This window comes from Vanacampus margaritifer, chromosome 1, assembly GCF_051991255.1.
Source record: "Vanacampus margaritifer isolate UIUO_Vmar chromosome 1, RoL_Vmar_1.0, whole genome shotgun sequence".
NCBI classification, from domain to species: Eukaryota; Metazoa; Chordata; class Actinopteri; order Syngnathiformes; family Syngnathidae; genus Vanacampus; species Vanacampus margaritifer.
Window position 1 is genome coordinate 21,223,291 of NC_135432.1, and position 21,503 is coordinate 21,244,793.

General features: G+C 41.0%; 1 protein-coding gene across 3 annotated transcripts; it reads right to left on the bottom strand.

The window, feature by feature from the left end:
* Positions 1 to 6,699: 6,699 nt before the first annotated feature.
* Positions 6,700 to 21,306, bottom strand: gripap1 (GRIP1 associated protein 1). Of its 3 annotated transcripts, none has more exons than XM_077582711.1 (29): positions 21,127 to 21,306; positions 20,551 to 20,617; positions 20,398 to 20,459; positions 20,287 to 20,313; positions 18,516 to 18,623; positions 18,276 to 18,438; positions 17,907 to 18,073; positions 17,792 to 17,825; positions 17,265 to 17,335; positions 16,682 to 16,729; positions 16,584 to 16,615; positions 16,161 to 16,208; positions 15,965 to 16,064; positions 15,815 to 15,892; positions 15,556 to 15,648; positions 15,073 to 15,207; positions 14,437 to 14,532; positions 14,239 to 14,349; positions 13,976 to 14,077; positions 13,803 to 13,916; positions 13,478 to 13,555; positions 12,722 to 12,817; positions 11,831 to 11,887; positions 11,114 to 11,213; positions 9,208 to 9,338; positions 9,015 to 9,131; positions 8,451 to 8,544; positions 7,762 to 7,937; positions 6,700 to 7,679 (listed from the first exon to the last, which is right to left on the bottom strand). In XM_077582711.1, the coding sequence occupies exons 1-29, from the start codon at positions 21,166 to 21,168 to the stop codon at positions 7,599 to 7,601; spliced, it is 2,628 nt and encodes an 875-aa protein (XP_077438837.1). In that variant the 5' UTR covers positions 21,169 to 21,306; the 3' UTR covers positions 6,700 to 7,598. The 3 variants fall into 3 exon arrangements, with proteins under 3 accessions (XP_077438837.1, XP_077438820.1, XP_077438829.1); XM_077582694.1 differs by having other exon boundaries at positions 17,265 to 17,431; XM_077582703.1 differs by lacking the exon at positions 15,556 to 15,648 and having other exon boundaries at positions 17,265 to 17,431.
* Between the last annotated feature and the right edge of the window lie 197 nt (positions 21,307 to 21,503).

Genomic DNA, 21,503 nt, shown 5'->3' on the forward strand with positions numbered 1-21,503 from the left:
AATACAGACTAGCATTCACTGACTTGTAAAGACACACTCAAAGACTGACTCATCAAGATTCAATCTGACTTGTATAGACTGGAACCACAGACTCATATAGACGGACTTTCAAAGATTCAAACAGACTCAGACTCAGTTGTATAGACTGAACAGATTTTTGACGACTCAAACTGACTCATACTGACTTGTATAGACTCAAATTGCCTCAAATACACTTAGACTGACTTGTGTAGGATCAAACTGACTAATAAAGGCTCATAGTCACTGACTTAAAGATTCATACTCACTCTTTAAGAATCACACTGACTTGTTCCGACTTGTAAAGCTTGAAACAGACTCTGAAAGACTCATATTGACTCATATGAGCTCAAACTGACTAATACAGACTAGCATTCACTGACTTGTAAAGACACACTCAAAGACTGACTCATCAAGATTCAATCTGACTTGTAGAGACTGAACCCACAGACTCACATAGACTGACTTTCAAAGATTCAAAGAGACTCAGACTCACTTGTATAGACTGAACAGATTCTTGATGACTCAAACTGACTCATACTGACTTGTATAGACTCAAATTGGCTCAAATACAATTAGACTGACTTGTGTAGGATCAAACTGACTAATAAAGACTCATAGTCACTGACATGTAACGATTCATACTCACTTTTTAAGACTCATACTGGCTTGTATTGACTAAAAAACAACTCATCAAGACTCACACTGACTTGTGACTATTGACTCATACTGAATGATCAAGACTCAATCTGACTCGTGAACTGTGACAGACTTGTACAGACTCAAACCGACAAATATGGACTTACCTCATTGAATTATAAAGAGTCAGACTCAAACTGACTCGAATACACTCAAACTGAGCCTTACAGAGATCACGATTTGTATAGATTCAAACTGACTCGTTTGCTAAAGATAAGAAAAGGTGACTTGAGAAAAGCTAGAATAAGATGATCCAGGCTAGCCTGTGATGAAGAGAACAACTGTAATAAATGCAACAGAGAAAAGGTCAATAATAAAAGAATAAAAATAATAAAAGGCCATGTTTACATTAAGGCAGACATCTCCACTTTTATGAGTTTCTTTCCTCTGGAGGACGCACAGACAGCCGCAGGCAGAGGAAGACCACCGCTAATAATGATGAAGATACTTTACAGGGTAGGCCTATCAAAGTCTAGGCCAAGTGGAGACTAAATTTATGGCTGACTAGAGTCTAGGTCCACAAGAGTCTAGACATAGGAACAGTCCAGACCTACTACAGTCTTGGTATCTTGATATATGTGTAAAAGTAAAAACAATGTCAGAAAAATAAACACTCAAGAAAAGTACAAATACCTACCTTGAGTAGCAAAGTATTTGTACTTTGTTCACTTACCTAACCCTATGACGATCCGGGCTATGACTTTCTAAAAAGTCTTTGTCTACGCTGATCGATCCGTCCCCTTTGAACATCAACAAGATAAGTAGAAATAATAATAAAAGTCAATTAGAGCAGCAGTAATTGAGCAAGTGTCTTGATTGGTCGTGACTGAGCTGAGGGTGATCCGCATGAAGGTCGCATCGATCATCAGCCGAGTCCGACTCATAAATGATGCATCAGCGCGACCTGGAAGAATCGCGTGGGGAAGTCAACCACAAGCACTAAAGTAATACTACTTATCATTATTATTATTATTGTTATTATTATTATTATCATCATCATTAACATCATCATAATAATAATAATAATTATTATTGTTGTTGTTATTATTATTATTATCATCATCATCATCATCATCTTCATCATCATTATTATGATTATAATATATTATTATAATAATAATAATTATTATTGTTGTTGTTATTATTATTATTATCATCATCATCATCATCATCTTCATCATCATTATTATTATTATTAGTAGTAGTAGTAGCAGCGTAATTAATTAATTTATAATAATAAAATTAATTATTTTAATTAATAATTAAAATTAATAAGAATTATTATTTTTTACTATTATTATTATTATTATGCCTAGTATATATTACCATTATTGCAGCTTATCGTGTCACTGCAGGGCCGACCCTGGGCATAGGCGAACTAGGCCTGAGGCACCATCTAGTAGAGGGGGCGCCAAATTGCAGAGCAATTTTTTTTAAAAAAGATAATAAAATAACCCCCCCCCCCACCCCACCCCTCAGGTTTTCAAAAATAAAATATGTTATACAGCATACATATTTTATATAATACTTAGTTTTTTTGTTTGTTTTGGTGTGGTTTATTGAACATATAAATGCAATACAAAATAAAAATGAAAGAAAGAAAATAAAAGTTAAAAAGGAAAAGAATAATTATTAAAGTCAGAATTTACATGTTCAAGGGGAGTAGGAAAAAGTACAAGAACTTATCTAATCCTACCTGCATTAACTTATATCATGTAAATAAGTTATTATATTTAATAATAAATAATTAAAATAGTAAAGAAAGCAAATGAAGAAGAAAACAAATACTGGAAAATAAACAGAACATGCACTTTTCTTAAATGCACAGATATTAGTGTAAGTTATAAACCCATATCCATTGCTTACACTAAAACAAGTAAAAGATCAAATAAAGCCCTACATATACAATTAATCTAATCACAATATGATACATTTCCAAAAATTAATTGTTGTACATATATGAGCACATACAGCATGAGACTATGAGATCATGACCTGGCACCCTGAACCTGACCCGCTGCTGCTGTTTACAGTGAAAGGTAGGGGGAGGGGTCGCGCATCATCGAGTCCGGGCTTCGGCCTTTCTGGGTGGAGTTTGCATGTTCTCCCCGTGCTTGCGTGGCTTTTCTCCGGGTACGCCTGTTTCCTCCCGCATTCTAAAGACATGCATGGCAGGTTAATTGAACACTCTAAAATTGTCCATAGGTGTGATTGTGAGTATGAATGGTTGTTCGTCTCTGTGTGCCCTGTGATTGGATGGCAACCAGTTGAGGGTGTACCCTGCCTACTGCCCGAAGCCAGCTGGGATAGGGTCCAGCACCCCCGCGACCCTTGTGAGGAATAAGCGGTTATGGATGGATGGATTATATTATTATTTTTTTGCCGGGGGTGGGGGGCTAGAATCGTCACTTTCGCCTAGGGCACCAAATTACCTAGGGCCCTGCGTCACTGTGAATATTGGTGACGCTTCTACATCTGTCTGTCTGACTGTTTTAATACGTTCGGCTGAAGTCACTGATAGTGTAGTTAGCGGCCCACTTGCATGCAGTTCGGTACTACTGGTGAAGTGGTTCACTTGACTGTTGTAGAGTACTAGTGGTTGACTGCAACACAGTGACTACTAGTGCAATAGTTCACTTGATGCTGGTACAGTCTTTACTACTGTAGTAGTTCACTTTCATGCTGACAGTACTGTTAGTGTAGTGATTCATTTGATTGTGGTGCCGTCACTGCTGGTGTAGTGGTTCACATGACTGCCATCAAGTCACTGATAGTGTAGTGGTTCACTTTCATGGAGTCCAATGCTGCTAGTGTAGTGGTTCAGTTGCATCAGTCCAGTTTTGCCAGTGTAGTTGTTCACTTGACTCTAACTGATTTAACGTAGTTCACTTGACTGCGGTTGAGTCGTTGATAGTGTAGTGGTACACTGGCATCAGTCCAGACAGCAGGAGTGTCCCAATTAGTGTAGAGGCTCACTTGAATGTAGAAGAGTCATTGGTAGTGTAGTGCTTCCATCTACCAACCACCAATCAGAGGGCACCTACTACCGCGATAGGCGGGAACAATCTCCACTACAGGAAAGTAGGTGGGCGCCTCATGTGATCACACCAGCACTTCTTCAATTACAGCCGCCAACACACACGCACAAACACACACACACATACGCGTTGCCGCAGAGCCACATATCCCTCTCCCACTCAGGCTAAAAACAAACGTAAAGGCTCTCATTACAGTCCGATCAATACTCCTCAGGCTGTAAGTGCGCGCGCGCGTGCGCGTGCGCGTGTATGAAGATGACGACGTTGCGATGCCTTCGTGTCCTCTTTCCTGTTCAATGCCAAAGTGTGTTTTTAGAAGAAGTTGAAACCGGCCCTGATGTGTTCACTGTCACTGTGGAAATGTGAGTGCCCTCTCCTAATAACAGTTTCCTGTTCAGGGCGGGGAGGGGGTGTTGGTTATGATGGACACACACACACACACACACGCACGCACACACGCACATACTCACACACACACACCCTCTATATTTAGCCAGGCGCTGCAAGAGAAAACTCGTGAATTTTTTAAACTTTAGACGCAGGCTTCCTCTGTTGGCTGCCAGACGTTGGGATCGCCGCGGCAATCCTCCCCTTCGCCATCCCAGTGACATCATCATTCTGTTTAAAAACAACTGAAACAGTCGCCATTTTTGGAGGCCCCTTTTGGAATTGCTATTGTTAGCTATTTTCTAAATTCCCAGGGGGTCACTAGTGGATGTGTTTTGAGTTGTTGTGCTCGTCTACCACAAAAAAACAAAAAACTGATATATGGCTTACTTGTTGACTTTTTGGCCTCACTTTGTGTCCCTCAAAAAGGTGATTGATTAGTTGTAATAATAAGTCCCCCAATTTGGCTCATTCCATGACATTTAACATGAACACAATAAAGAAATATGCACTTGTTGTTACAGTACAATACAAAACTGTAGTTATAGTAAAAGGGATCCTAAATATTATTTAAAATACCAGCTAGCTCTTGAGCACCCCCCAAAATTGCTTTTTTTTTCCTTTTAACTCCCTCTTTATGACCAAAATACATAAATCAAATCATCTTTTTTTTTATATGCTTCTGTTGATGCATGTTCTTTGCAGTTGCTAAAGCAAAAATAGTGAGCTACATGACTCAGCAGAAATGTCTTCATTCATATTTGTTCAGGGTCAATTTAATCAACACAACTGTGTTACACATTATTTCAAGACATTGATATGAATGTAGTTTAAAAAATATATATATATCACTGTTTCCTTGTCAAGTTAGCATAGCAGCTAAACCCAGCTAGCTTGTACTCTTGAGCAAAAGCGCTAACATTTGCACTGATTGATTGAAGTATTCAAATATGTAACGTTCTCATTAAATGTATAGGACTTAATCAACAATATCTTTGGGTGTCTGAGTATTGTGCCAAACAGCAAAATATATAATAAATAAAAAAAGAAAGAAAGAAAATGAAGATAAGAACAGCATGCAACCGTGAAAAACTAATGGCTTGATTGGTGTCAATAAACATATAGCCCAAGTTAAAAAAAAAAAAAAAAGAAAGAAAGAAAAAAAGAGGAGTTAACATAGTTTGAAAGTTGTAAAGGTTAATAACATTCCTGATGCATGACGATTATTTAGTGGAGGTGTAGCCTTCCCCATGAGCTCGGCTTTAATTAAGAGCACACCCAATTAACCCTCAACCAATCAGACGCTACCGGGCCAAGCGCTGCTCTCACCTCCGCAATCTCGTTCTCTCGGCGGAACAGGAAGTCGTGGACGGTTAATTAGTGTCACCTCCCTGTGGACGCCCGCCTCCAAACTTTTGCGACTTTTTACTCTGAAAGCGAGGGATGGGGGCGGAGTCACATTCTTTTAAACTTTTTCACTCAATGTGATTGGACGCTGGCAACTGTTGGTTAAGATTTTGTTGAATTTCCCCATCTTGAGAACATCTAGCATGTTACCATTATTTTATATGAGAAAAGGGAGGGGTGATTAAAATTGGATACCTGACTTAAAAAAAAAAAATAATAATTCTGACATTTTATTTCAAAGAGCCTGTAGCTAGCTCGTGGGCTAGCTCTGGGCCAGTGGATGGGTGAAAACTATCAGTGGGAAATTAATGTCTCACGATTCGATTCAATTCCGTTTTTTGAGTGTGCAATTCGATTCAGAATAGATTTTCGATCAAGAACTATTTTTGATTCAAAATTATTTGATTGACAATGATTTTTGCTTCAATTTATGTTCAGGGAATCGTAATGATCTACTCCAGTCTGACTCGCTAATGCTAATTAGTGCGCTACTCGCGGCACTTTTATCACTCAAAAGAACGGCTCCACGTTGCAAAAAAACAACTTTTATTGGAATAACTTGATAGTGACTTTTTCCTTCTACTCTCTAATGTGGCTACAACTTAACAGTGTATCAGACCGCGGGGAACCACACTGCCCCTAAGTGGTCAAATCGGGTACAACATGAACAGCACTACCAATAAAGGCACACACACAAACAAAGACAGTACAATTTTTTTTTAAATAAAATCGATTTTGGGACATTTAAAATCGATTCTTAATCAAACTAAACGAGAATTGCGATTCTTATGAGAATCGATTTTTGGGCACACTCATAGCGAAAACCTCTTCGGTGGAGAATTTAAGTAACGACATCATGTCTGGCTGTGACCCAATTCTGGAGAAGCAGAAGAAAATGGATGGACACCGAGCAATTCTGTATATTGGCATAGCTTTGCATGCTAACTGCACGTGTTACTCATGCCCAAGATGTGTGTCACTGTTTTAGCCACGCCCCCCAAATCAGGATGCATCAGAGAAACATAATGCACTTTACAGCCATGTATCGCTAACCCTAGCCAGGACTGTCGGATACCAGGAATTACACCGTGGCCTCCCTCAAAAAGTTTCATTGAAGCTCAGTTTAATCAATGACGCAATGGTACAAATGTAATTTTTCATTAACTTTATTTTACTTCATGATAGAAATGTTCTTTTTAGCTATTTAATTTCAGTTCAATTTCTTTTCAAGGCCCAGAACATAGACATATCCCAAGAGTCCAGGAACAGACCAGAGCCCCCCCCAAAAAACAAAACAAAAGCCATGGGGACGTGGCAGTCCAGGAAATAGTGTTTTAGAGTAAAGGCAACACAGATAGCAAACACTTCTTTTATAAATAAAGATCTGATACAGTAAGCAGGACATAGACACAGCCCAACAACAATTAAGACAATTCAATTTACAGATGTAATGTTGAACAGTTTCAAAACAAAGAAAAATAACAAAAACAGTTCTTTTAAATATTCATATTTCACTCACATTCATATAAGCTTTGATTAGAAGTAAAGACTGCAATAAGTGCTCTGACAAATAGTCGCAGCCACAAATCAAATGACATTGTGTGTAATGTAGGACCTCCTGGTCAATGGCCAGAGCGTAGACACAGCCAGACATGACGTAAAGGCATGAACTGATATGATGGCCGCAGACACCGGATACCTCAAATAGGGTTTTTTCTTTTCATATACTGTAGAGGGAGGGGCACTGTGCAATGGAAACAAGTGTTTAATTGCAATGGAGGTCGGTTGTAGACAGGCTCAAGTGGAACCTAATGTGAGTTTGGTATGATTTGATTACAGTACATTCGTTAAGAACGATGAGCTGAGCATTTCCATTCCATGCATGCTTTGGATGTATGGAGACTATCCAGCATTTAAACATAACCCCGACGGCCTAGATAACGCTCTAGGCCCGCTAGAATTCAGTCCCAGGTGATAGTCGTAGCCTGCTCTTCCATCTGAGGTGAGTATGATATTTTTGGGAATGGCCGGATGGCTCAGGATGTAGTCTCAACCGGAGCCAGCAGAACTGCCATCGGGAGCTGGTTCTTTACTGAGACGGACTAATTCCTGGGACAAAACCTCCATATCCTGAAAGACAGACAGACACATGGCGGTGAAACGTTAGCACGGAAGTTGGTAAGAGTGCTTAGCAAAATGTGTTGGACTTTACCTTGTGAAGGTGCATGTTCTTGGTCAGCTGCTCCTCCAACATGTTCTGCAGCTTCTTGTTCATCTCGCGCAGGTTCTCGTCCCCGGACTTGACCAGGTCCCTCAAGACGGAACCCAGACCTCCTCGGTCAACCTGAGAAGCTCCGTGACCGCCCGCGGCGGCGCCGCCCGACACATCTGGGCACAGCGGGGAAAAAGACACACAGTGAGGACGCAACAGCAATAATCTGGGACAACCCAGCCTGCGCGTCATTTTTTGTTTATTTGATTAATGGTAAACATGACAGTAAAATAATAATCAACAAAATGAATAAAAGTACAAATAATACAGCCTGGAGACTTGTTTCCTCCTCGTGAATCCAGCTGCAGTGCCTTACCTAATATGGTAAGATTAAATACATTTTATACCTTTTTACTATTTGATTAAATATTATTATAAATAATCAAATAAAAATATTTGGTAAAATAAAAAAGTTTATATTATTTTAGTTTATTTTTTATTCCGTAATTAGTTAATTGATATATTGTAAAACAAACGATTTATTACATAACTATTAAGTTATAATTAAAAAGTGAGGCTTTGCTATTTGAATATTAATATAAATGATTTTAGATAATAGTTAAGTATTTAGTTCAATATAATTATAATTGATTACAAATGTTAACATGAAATTGCAACTGAATGCTCACCTATGCGGCTGTCCATCACGTAAGTCTCGATGATGGCGCTCTTCCTGCAGATGTCCTCCGCCATGGACGAGCAGCTCACCTCCAGATGTTTTACCTATCGATCACACCTCAGTGGTCACGTGACAGAGAAGATGCCAGTGACGGCAGACGTACAAGCAGATTTGTACCTTGACACCATATTGGATGTGGAAAAATAGAGCGACGGTTGAGAGAAGATTTTCTCATGACTATTATAGAGTCTAGCAGGTCGAGAACTTTCTCTTAGGACAAGAACCTGCATTTGGGACTGCAATCATCTCTCGGGACAAAAAAAAAATAACTTCTTTTGAGACGAAAACTCCAAACTAAAATCTTCACTTTGGACTACAGCATTCTCTTGGGACTAGTACTTCTCTTAGGACTTGTCACAGAATTAGAACCTCCTCTTAAGACTCGAACCTTCTTTCCTGGGACTAGATTTCTAATCAGCAGAATAAAAGTGACAAAATGTGTTCTTGGTGTTTCCCAAATCTATAAATGAATGACCTGGCAATGGCCCAAGTCGTGTTTCATGGCGTAACTGACCTTCTCCTCCAGCATCCATTTCTCCTGCTGGACCTCAGCAAGCCTCTGGAACAGTTCACCCAGCTCGTCGTCGGAAAGCTCGGCGGCCCGCTGGCACTGAGGACTTCCTCCTCCCGACTGGTAACGAACACAGACATTCACACGTGAGCCCCCTCTACACCATCAAACAATGAGTCGGACCGGCGCGATGCACCTTGTTCTGACCGCCGCTCTGGCTCTCCTTCATCATGTCTCGGTAGGAGAAGGACGAGACGGAGGACGAGTCTCCTGTCTGCTGAGTGCGACTGGGACTGTTGATCTCGGACAAGACCAGCTCCTCAAGGCCTGCGGGAAGAGGAAGGAACCACATCCAGTTAGCTAACAACACTGGCTTCATTTCAAAAAGCAAACTTCGATTGCTATTACTGTCAACCTACTTGAAGTTTGTTTGTAATGCAGAGTGTTTTTTTTTTTACTCTTTAGCCGGCACACAAGGGCCGCCTAAACATGACTCGGAAAGAAAGCTACAAATGTGCCCAAATCAATATTAGGGGCAAGGAAACACATTTAGAAAAGAACGCCCCTTAGGATGAAGACACACCCCTTTCAGGCAAAGACACGCCCCTTTTCAGCAAGCACTAGTATGGAAGTGGTCCTTCTTCTGATTAATCGGATGATATTAGCTCTTTTTTTAATCGACAACAATAACAAAATTTGCCTATTTATCTATCTCTATGTTATAAACTTAAACAAATACAATATGTACAAATAAATAAATAAATCCCTTTCAGTCAGGCCCTCATCCTGCTTCAAATATCTGAATGTCAGCTTTGTCCAACGTCCAGAAATGCTTTTGAAACATTTATCTGTCCTTATAGATTATACATGGTACTCTCTGTGTGTGCGCGCGATAGTACGTGTAGAATAGGGAATCAAAGCGCTGTATGAAATATTTAGGAGAAGGTTCCGGAAGGAGGCAGAACCTCCTGACGAGTTTGCATGATGCTGCTGATCTTTTGGATTCTTTGCTCACTCAACAAATCCCCGCACACGCACACACCCATTCACATAACCCCCCCCACACACACACAACCTTCACTTACTGTATTCTCCTCATTTTGGGGTCTTCAATACATATTTGAAGGGTCCACAAAACTCATGAGCGCCCCAATGAAAGATAGAAAAAAAGATCCTCTGACCGCAGTTTCAACACGAAATTGGGTGGCCATAGAATGCAATTCAAGAACATGAAGCGGAATAGGTCAGCCATTTTGGTCTGAAGAGGCCATTTTGGGCGAATTCCAGGGAATAGAGATCCGGATGTTGACGTCACGCATCATAGAAAACGCGTCTGCCGCTTTGCGTAAAGGGCAAACGCCACACTTTAACAATGAATGACAGCTGTTGTGGACCAGCTGCCACAACGAGAAGAGGCAAAAAAAAAAAAAAAAAAAAAAGGATCGAGCATGCACTTTGTACATGGTGGCTAAATCAGCAAATGCTAACTATTACCACACGCAAATATTGTGGAAATAATCTGTTTCGTTCATTTGTGCTGCTACGGTTTAACAGATATTCCACAGTTGAATTTAAAAACTGACCAACACCATAAAGAAGACTTTTTACGGCGTAAATGACGGCGGCCGTGGCCCAATAAGCGACTGCTAAGTTGCTAACGTACATAAACTGCTGACTTCAATGGCATTTTGACCGCACATAAAGGGGAAATCAATCCGGATTGTGTAAACTTGTCAAGCCTTTGTATGGTCAGATTTGAAAGCACTCACTGGCAAGACAATTCCACATAGCAGTGTCGCCAAACTGAAAAAAAAGAAGCCCTCCTGACAGTCCATCATTTTTGCCCTCCTCGCCATTGCAGTCCATTAACGCTGCACCGCTACTTTCCTGCCACAGGGGGGCGTGTTCAGAGAAATAGTCACGTGACGAGTGAGTCCAGATCAGAAGATTTTTGTATGAAGCTATCAAATGTGGGCGGAGTAAGATGAAATCAAAAGTTTGGATATCATTCCACGGATTTGATACTAAAAAGCAGGCGTCAGGACACGCTCGTTGCTGCTCGCACCTTTAGTCAAGCGATTGTGAGGCGCTCAGACTGGTACCTGTTCTGCTCTTGCTGTTGGTTAGAATTTCTTGTAGTCTCTCCTGCAGTTTGTCTGCTCGCTTCCTTTCCAGCTGTAACTGTCTCTTTAAGTCCTTCAACTGTAAACACACACACAAACACACATACTTGTAACTATAAATACATAAATCTGCAAGTATAGTCTTCTTGTTGTGACGCTATTGGCTTTCTCATTTGTATAATCAAAGTCTGCACTTCTGCTGACCCCTCAACAACACAAAAAGGCTTAAATGCTTTGCAAAAGCCAACGACTGCGGTTACCACATATTCACAAACTCTTTTCAGAAGGTCTCCGCGCCATAAATGATGACTAAGCAGTGTAATCAGCACATGTTAAAATGCATGCAAACTTAACTTTGTGGCTGACACGCTTCCTTCTGCAATGAAGCATTACGCTATTGATTTTTAACAAAGCGGGCTTACTGAAATGTATCATGAATGTATGATATCATCTAAAAAAAAAAAACAGCAATTCTATTGACCATATTTGGGCATACAGGCTTTCCATACGTCATTGACTACGCGCAGACTAACGTACACACAAGCGCTGTTTATTTACATATCACAATCCAAAGAAAAGCAAAGATCTGCAAATATTGTGACTTTATTTTGTGTTGTGACGCTATTTGGCTTTCTCTCATCCATCTTATCTCGGACACAAGCGCGCACGGACACTCACACGAAGACAAACACTCACCGCTGCACTTCCTTTCTTCTCTAAAATCCTCTGCCCATCCACTGTGTCTTTGATCTCCTGCAGAAACACAAGACGAGTTCTTGGGTAAAAAGTGGAGTGTTTTGGTGTATCTTAAACCTTGATTGGGTCAAACTGACACATTTAAAGGGGAAGTCAACCCCCCAAAAATGATTTACACTATTTTGTTCTCATGCAGCTCCACTAGTCTAAATACGGTATTCTGGTTAATATTGCGTTAGTGGAATATGAGTTATGAAGCAACAGCCAGCTGTTTTTAACCATCTTAGGGGGCGGCCATTTTACTACTGGCTGTCGACTGAAGATGACATCACAGTTGCTCAGGTCTCGGGTAACAACCAATCACAGCACGGCTTCAGAAAACAGGTGAGCTGTGATTGGTCGTTGCCTGAGCCCTGAGAAACTGTGATGTCATCTTTAGTCGACAGCAAGCGGTTAAATGGCTGCGCCCTAAGATGGATAAAAACAGCTGGATTTTGCTTCATTACTCATATTCCGCAAATGCAGTATTAATCAGAATGTCATGTGAGGTCACATTAACATATTATTGTCAAGAAATGCAATCTGAAATGCAAGTAGTTTTACGGCATGAATTTTACAGAGATTATTGTGATTATTATTATTATTATTTTTATGTAGATCTTTGCCAATCTTGGAAATGTAGCCTACCCTGCCCAGGTCAAATATGAGGGACATTATTGCCATTTCTGAGAAACAACAAATAGAGGCTAAATGGCAGTGTGCTATTTTGCAATGTGATGATGACTGATACAGTTCGATATAAGCCAAGAAATATCGTATACACTAAAAAAAAAAAACATCAGCGCATATGCAGTATTTCAATATGGATGTAGTGTGCATGCTGATGCTGACCTGTTTGAGTTTGACGATGGCGCTGTGGTGTTCGTCTCGCTCATTTTGGACTTCTAACAGCTGCCCGTGGACCGCTTCTGTCTCGGACTGCTTAGCCTGAGATGTGCATAAGTGACAACATGTTCAGTGCCGTGAAAAAGTATTTGCTCCTGTCATGATTTACGTAAGTATCACACCAACATGTTTCCGATAATTAAGCCGATTTTAATATCTTACAAAGACAACAAAAGTAAATGCAAAATGCACTTTTTAATGATTTTATTATAGGAGGAGAAAAAAACTATCTTTACTTGAAGTCTAAAAAAATGAACTGTAAAGCACACACCAGCACCCATAATGATGACCTGGATTATATATTTCCATTTGTGAGATACTGCTTATTGTTACACATGTCACCATTACAATCAAGCAAAAGTGAGAAGTACCTTCTCAGAGAACCGTTTCAGAAATTGTTAAACAACCAAAGAATGACTTGGAAGGGTGTTGTGCCTTTTTTCCACATTATTTTTGAAACTATTTCTAAACAGTGTAACTAGCTAGCTAAATAGTTTAGTTACTGTAGCTCGCTACATAGCTACTTTATTTATCCACAAGAGAAATTCACTTCCAGTAATCTCCACAATGCAAACATTAAACAACACATCATTCATAATTTATATCATATCAAATCATTCAGTCATATCATTATTTATTTACTCATACATATATTAACAGGATATCAACTACATACAGAACACGTCCCATTCGGTCTCTTACCTGTAGATCAAGTGTGTGTTGCTCCTGGAGAGTTTTGACAGCTGCCTGATGGTCCAACATCAACTTGTTTGTGTTTTCCTGCTCGCACACACACAAACACACACTGCAAATAAATACAGTGAACCCCTATTTAACGCAGGGGGAAAGTGCCCAATCCACTCGGCATTCAATTAACAAGCTAAAATGTGGACCGGCCAATGTGGCTCTCATTTCTCATTTGAGGGCTTACACTAAATAGGCTATACTGTTTAAAAAAGAAAAAAAAGGACTCTTTCAAATTCAAGATCATGACGTACAGCATCAGTGTTATCTCCTCACCACGCACCTGAGCTTCATTGAGCCGTCGTTCAAACCATCCTTTGGTTTCTTCCATTGACTGCAGCTGACTGTGTAGTTCTTGCACTTTGGTCTGAAAACTCTCCAACTCTTTGCTACGTGCCTGAAACGCAAAATATTTCATGATATTGCCGTCAAAATCCTCTTCTTCTTCTTGTTCACCTTTTCGTCTCGGAGCTGCTGCCGGATGTCCTCCTCTGAGCGATTTTTCTCCTCGTGAAGACCTCGGAGTTCCTTCTCATAGCGGGCCCTCACGCCAAGGACCTGCAGGACGCGACATAAGAAAGCAGAGTGAGGACACAGGAGGGAAAAAATAAGCCCTAACTTGAATTTGTGAAGAAGAAAAAAATACAATAGAGGAGCAAAGAGCACAATTTCAAAGTTGTACTGTGTAACAAAACCAAGAGCAGTACTGGTTGGTTCACCTCCTTCTCATGCTGCAGTTTGAGGTCCGACAGCGCCTCCTTGTGGTTGGACTTCTCCAGGTTTAGCTGAATGGCCATATCGTCTAACATTGCTTTCCTCTTCTCTGCAGTCTGCATACAAATATACATTATATTGTAGAACAGATTACTGTATATGGTTATTATCAAATTGAATGGTGTGCATGCGTGCGTACATACCTTTTTGCTCTCATCCAACTCTCTCAGCAGCTTCTCTTTTTCTTGTCCTTCTTCTGTTAGTTGCTCCAACAACTTCCTGTTTGCAAAACTTGACTCCTGAAGGAGGGACAGTCAAGGGCACAAGGAAAGTGACAGCCTGTATTAATATAATAATGTTTTTTTTTGCGTAAATTGGTCATAAAATTATTATCATATTTATACATGATAATATTTATAGGGTGCAGTGCGGTATGAATGTGAACCCAATCGTTCATGATCTTGAATTTTCTATTCTCAAGAGGTTTTGCCCAATATGAACCATACCTTGCACAAAATACCTCGCAGAAGATCACAAAAAAAATGTCCTAACTTGCACAACCCTGGAAATGGTTACAAAAGTATCTGCAAAATGCCTCAAGGCTCATCAGTCAAGACAGATTGTCTATAAATGGTTTAAGTTCTGCACAGTATTGCTACTCACCCTAGGAGGGTTTATAGAACAATAAATACACAAAATTAATAAACATTTTATGATGGTATCTGGGATGAATAAAATTATAATTTAACTTAATAACAAAAATTGCTTTAAAATTAACTGATAAAATAAAAGTGCTGACGGCATCAGTGTTAGGGTCCAAATAAGGTCATCAAGGTCACCTGCAGCTGCGAGTCTAGGTCATCCCTCTGGGCCAGAAGCTTTTCCTGCTCTGCTCGACTTTGCTGCAGTTCGGCGGCCTGCGCCTCCTGCTGCTCGCGCAGCAGGTTGACCTCCTGCATCTTGCTGGTCTGAATCTGAAATCAATGGTCAGACCTGAGAACGTCTCTGCGATTGACAAAGTGTTGTGACATCTACAGAATATTTGATCCTTGCAGACAGAAAGCACAAGAAGAACTTTTAAGAAGCAGAAGCAGGAGCACACAACGTCAAGCTGGAAACATGCAAAGCACTAACGAGGTTGGGCTGGGCAATATGGTCTTCAAATAAAATCTTAAATAATCTTTTTTTTTCTTCCTTTGTCTATAAAACCCATATAGCGAGGGTTTGTTATATTTCTTTAAAAATCATCTTGACCCATAATATCCCAGTTCTATTTTTTCCTAAAGTATGTCTTTTTTTTGCATGTTCTCCTTGTAGATTACCTGTTCTAGAGCAGCTAAATTAGTCCTCAGAGCATCGTTCTCCTGCAGGATGTTGTCCACCTGCTCCTGACTGACCGCACTCTGACTTGCTACCTGCAGTGTCAGCACATCGCCAGCAGAGGGCAGCATAGAGCAAAGGTAAGAGAAAAGGGTGGGGAGGAAGATACAAGTAGAGAGAGCCCAGGAAAAGAGCAGAACATCCAACATGGTGGACACAGCAGAACAGAAGAAGTGCTGAGGCCAAAAGAAGTCAACTGACCTGATCTTTGAGAGCGCTTACAGCCAGCTGGTGTTCTTTGTCGCTGGTCTGAAATCTCTCTCTCAGCTCTGCTGTCACCTACCACCGAAGACAAACAACTTTTATTAACCTTCACGTTGCCATGTTGACAGCCAAACATTGACCTCTGACCTGATTGGCTGCCACCAAGTCAGACTGAAGCTTCTGGATTCGCGTGTTCATCAACTTGAGCTCCTCCTCTTTCCTCTGGTTGATCTCCTCAATCTTTGTCCTGTAGGAAAAAAATAAAAAATAAATCGCCAAGTTCACAAGACGTGTATCGGACTTGTTACAGTGGACCGACGTGACAATGATGTATCGCTCTGACCTGCTATCGTTGTACAGAACCTCCTTCTCCGCCTGAAGACGCTGGAAACTGCAACAAATATGTTTGAAACCGTGAGAGCTGCAAGATGCAATCAAAACTTGAAAAAAAGAAGGCAAGCTTTATTTATTCATTTATTTATTTAAGACCCAAGGCTCAACAAATACCCTCCCCATATCACCACCATACTCAGCATTGATCCAGCAGAATTGGGGGGGCGGATTTAGTACCAGCTAATTTGCATAAGCAATTTGTCTCAAAACAGGTTCATTTCCGTCAAAGTAAAAAAAAAAAAAAAAATGTGCGCTGTGATTCTCAATTCTTGGCGTATTTTGACAAAAGCAAATGACAGACACGTCATGACACCAAGGAATCGTTTGAAAACGCACAACCAAAATGGGTCAAAAAGTGATGAAGATGTCTCACCTCTCCTGTTTCTTCTTTAACTTTTCAGACAGCTGAAAAGCAAATCTTGCATCATTCCAGGATCACTTAAATAATTGGTGAGCATTGGTGACGTTTACCTTTGACATTTCATCCTGCAGTTTGGAGAACTCGGCCTGTTTGGTCACCTGCACGTTGATTGGACAAAGATGAAGTCACATGACACAACAGTGGCTTACTAAGGTATGGAAACCCATTCCCACGAGTAAAAAAAAAAAAAAAATCACAAGTGGAAAAAAAAGTTTGGTAGAATCCCTTGTCAGAAGTTGGTCTCCCAAAAAAGTGAAATTTTAGTTTTGGAGGAAACAGTATCAAACTTAGCCTTCGAACTCTTCACCGATGGATGGCTTGTGCATGGGGGTCTGATAGAAAAGGTCTTCAACAACAACAACAAAAATCCTCAGTCAAAAATGGGCTTCTGACAGTGAAAAAATACCTCCAATCCCCCCCACACCCCAGCGGAAATGGGCTTCTGACGGTAAAAATAAATAAATTAAAAAATAAAAATAAATTAATTAATTAAATTAAAAATTAAAAAACATTTCTTTTTTATTACTGGCAGGAATGGGCTTCCATACTAAGGTGATGATGATTAATGTTGGCAGGTTTGCATCAGGTGTGAGCCAGAGTGAAAGCTGAACGACAGGTTGTGCGTGTGTGTACCTCCAGGTGGCGCAGTTGCTCCCTCAGCAGCCTCTTCTCCTCCTGCTGGGTGTTCAGGGCGACCTCCAGCTCTGCTCCAAAGCAGTGAGTTATTGGACACAGAGCAGCCGACCAGCCTAGCGCTGAGTGCTTAGCTACAATCTCCTCTACGCTCTTCTCTGACAGGCCTAAAGGGGGCGCCGCACACAGCAGGGGCAGTCTGACAGTTAGTGTGCCAGACACACAATAAAACCATTTTACACCATCGAAGGTTGGGATGTTTTGACCCAGATGCACAGCGAGTCTAACTTTGTGAGGGCTGTGGCACTGTTGCAGTGGGACAGCCAAATAACCTTAACTCTTTGTAAGTAGTCTAAATACTAGCGAGTCAGTTTGAAGTCAAATAGCCATGATTGTTTTGCCACTGCTGACTCTGATGGCCATTTAGCACCACCTGCTGGATTTAAATAGAGCTACATGTTCTATCCACTGTAGTCTTAGCTTGTGACTATCACGGAGCTATAATTAAATAATACACAAGTTCTCACCATGTAACTGTGTTTGTTCCAGCGGATTTTCACCCTGCAAAAAAAAAAAGAAACAAAATCAGGTCTCCATGGTAACTTGAGAGCAAGTTGACTCCAACAAGCGCCTGCCTATCACCTGCTGCTCACTCATACTGTCGCCCTCTGCAGTACGCGCCTCCCCTTTGCCACAGACATCAGACAAGCCATTAGCGTCCGCTAGCCTGGCCGCCTGTGGGGTAGTGTTTTGGTCTCCGTGCGAAAGCGCTGATCTGGGCTGCTCGGCATTACAGTGTTCCTGAAGAGCTGCAGAGGAACAACACGCAGTACAATACTGTTGGGTGTACTTTTTCCTATTAAGCACACGTTCAAAAATATTTGGGTGTGTTTTTTACGGGGGTCTGGAACAGATTATTTGCATTTCTGTTTATTTCAACAGGGCAAGATGATCAATCACTGAATTTAGTATGTGCCCTTTAGAAGACGACACTCCTGTCCGCAAACAAACCTCGCACTTTCTTCAGCAGCGTGGCGTTCTCAGCCTGGAGGCGCAGCAGCTCTTCATCAGCAGGACTGGAGTTGGCGTTGGGACTCGGCTGGGAAGCTGCAACCCCGCCTCCTTCCTTGAGGTGCTGGTTTTCCTGCTCCAGTTGCTCGATTTGCGTACACAACTGGAAACGATCACACAACAACAATGGCAAATCTTGACCGATTTATTTTATCCGTTTGCGGTCGAAGCAGGCGGTACCTTGGAAAGTTCGGCCATGAGCGTGCTGTTCTGCAGTCGGAAGTCTTCTTCCTGACTGTGAAGTTTCCCCTGAAGCATCTCATTCTCGCTCAGTAGCGCCTCCACTTCCTGCAGGCCGATTACTTTGACTTCAGGGGTAACTAATAATTTGGCTATTGTGTGGCAATCTCATAAGAAACGCGATTATCATTTAGTACGATTCAGAATCGATTTTAAATGTCCCAAAATCAATTTTATTTTAATTATTTTATACTGTCGGCCCTTTGTTTGTGTGTGCCTTTATTGGGAGCGCTGTTCATGTTGTACCCGATTTGGCCACTTAGGGGCAGTGTGGTTCCACGCGGTCTGATACACTGTTAAGTTGTAGTCACATTAGAGAGTAGAAGGAAAAAGTCACAAATAAAAGTTGTTTTTTTGCAGCGTGGAGCCATTTTTTTGAGTGAAAAAAGTGCCGCAAGTAGAGCACTAATTAGCATTAGCGAGTCAGACTGGAGTAGATTATTACGATTCTTTGAACATCTATAAATTGAAGCAAAAGTCATTGTCAGTCAAATAATTTTTAATCAAAAATCGTTCTTAATCAAAAATCGATTCTGAATTGAACTGCACACCCAAAAATCGGAATCGAATCGTGAGACGTTCAAAGATTCCCACCTCTAGTGGAAATGTTGTGCTACTGCTCTAGAAGTGTTGTGTTTGGGTTCTGTTGTAATAGTGTACTGTTGTACAATGCTGCGGTACTGTTGTGCACTTATTGTGCTATTGTTGTAGTAGTGTTGTTTTACTGTTGCACAAATTTTGTGACACCACGTGAATTCTGCGTTACTGTTGTCGTCGTGTTGTGCCACTGTAGTTGCATTGTGCTATTGTTGTGTTGTGGTACTGTTGTGTGGTTGTAGTGTAGTGCCACTATATAGTATTGTGGCGGTATTGATGCACTAGCTTTGTGCTACTGTTATATTGTGCTACTGCGGTTCCATTGCGGTAGTGTAGTGCTACTCTTATTGTGGTATTGTTGGATCAGTGTTGTGGTGTTATAGTAGTGCTCTGTTAAGTGCTATTGTAATGTTGTGCTATTGACGTTGGATTGTTGTTCTACTACAGTGTACAGTTGTGACACTGCGAGTGTAACTGTTGTAGTTGTGTTATGCTAATTTGGTGTAGTGGCTGTACTGTTATGCTACTGTTGTAGTACTGTTGTGGTACTGTAGCAGTCACTATTCCAGTAGCATTGCGTTAACTGTTATGTTGTAGTATATATTTAAGTAGTGTTGTGGTACTGTTGTAGCACCGTAGGACTGTTATGTTGCAGTGCAATAAGTGGTAGCTTTGTGCCCTTTTGCAACAGTGTTGGGCTATTGTCGAGCTACTGCTGTTATTATTATGCTACTACTTTATAATATTCTATCGTAGTACTGTCGTGGTGATATTGTCGCTGTTGTTGTGCAACTATTATGCAGTGAGCCCCCGCACTGCATTTGCACATTTGTTGATTTCAATTTATTTATTTATTTTTACCTATCTTCTATTAATTACTGAAGCACTCGTTTGCTGGTTTGTGCTCAGATCAAAGCCATGTCTAATTGAAAAAAAAAAGTGATTTGCCGACATCTTGTGGCATCTACAGTATAGGCAATTACAAACCTTTTTGTGTAGACGTCAATTTTCTCTAAAAGCAGTGGCTCATTCTGGTATGGCAGTGTCGTGAGAAGGGTCAACCACTAGAGGGGGCACTAGTAACCATGGTAACAAGCAAGAGCAAAGCACTCACCTGGGCTTTTTTGCTCTTATTCAGAGCCTAAGGACAGAAAAGCATCAAACATGAAACAAAACTAATGAAAATAATAATGACAATAATAATAATAATAATAATAACAGCTACCTTCTGTGCTTTGACAAAATCTCTTTCCAACACCACATTTTTCTGACGCAAGGTGGTCAGTTCTGAAACACACAGCATGATAATGATGATCATCATCTCACATGAAGATGTTACTACGCGAGCACAACAGACCACACAATCAGTTTAGTTTACCAGCGCAGTTCTTCCTCAGCTCATCAGACAGCTGGTAGTTGTGTGTCCTCAACTCCAGCAGCTGAGCCTGTGCAACACAAACGCACACGTCATGCCAAGTCATGTGATTAGCATCGTGCTACTTTGTAGTACAATTGTATCATTCCCTTTTAAATACCCGACATGCAATTATTTTGAAACTTTCTTTGAACAGTGTCATAATATGGAATTGTATGTTATGTATGACTGTATTCTAATAATAAAACGGCTATAACTGAGTGCTTTCGTCATGCGGATGTTTATTGATGCTGACACGGTTAGCACAGACAGCAGTGTTTGTTGACAGCGCAGGCCAGCTTGTTGAACTCTGTTACACGTTGCTTTATGGATAACAACGACGACGACAACAACATTAATGTAGCCTTGCGTGTGTCACGGTGTCTCTAGGCTAAGCTAACGACACAGCGGTCGTCCCACCCCAAGGAGCTAACATTAGTTAGCATCCAAAACGTTCACCTGGCGACTTTGGGACAACGTCAACACTGAGTCGACGACAACTCGGCGCGGCATTACCTGGGCGTGCCGTCGTGTTCTTACCTGCATACGGTGGAACTCCTCCTCTGAAAGCGCCTGCGACATGATGTGATGACGGCTAGCAGGTCGCTAGGCTAAGCTAATGCTAAGGGGAGACAGATGAGATAGCAGCAGAGATGGGAAGAGCGAGCGACCACAGGGACAGAGCTCCCACTCGGGCTTTGCTTTCCGAGCCCGACATTCACCTGACAGTATGAGTGACGTCATGTCCCCCCCTCCCCCCATTTCTTATTTGTAACCAGATTCTCTGTTTTTCCTGCGCTTCGCATCTATGGAGCAGTGTTAATTTTGCCAAGAAATTTTTATTTGGTTTTAGTTACAGAATTTTGACTAAAATTAAAGTTTTTGTCATAATTTAGTCATCTGATTGTATGTTAGTT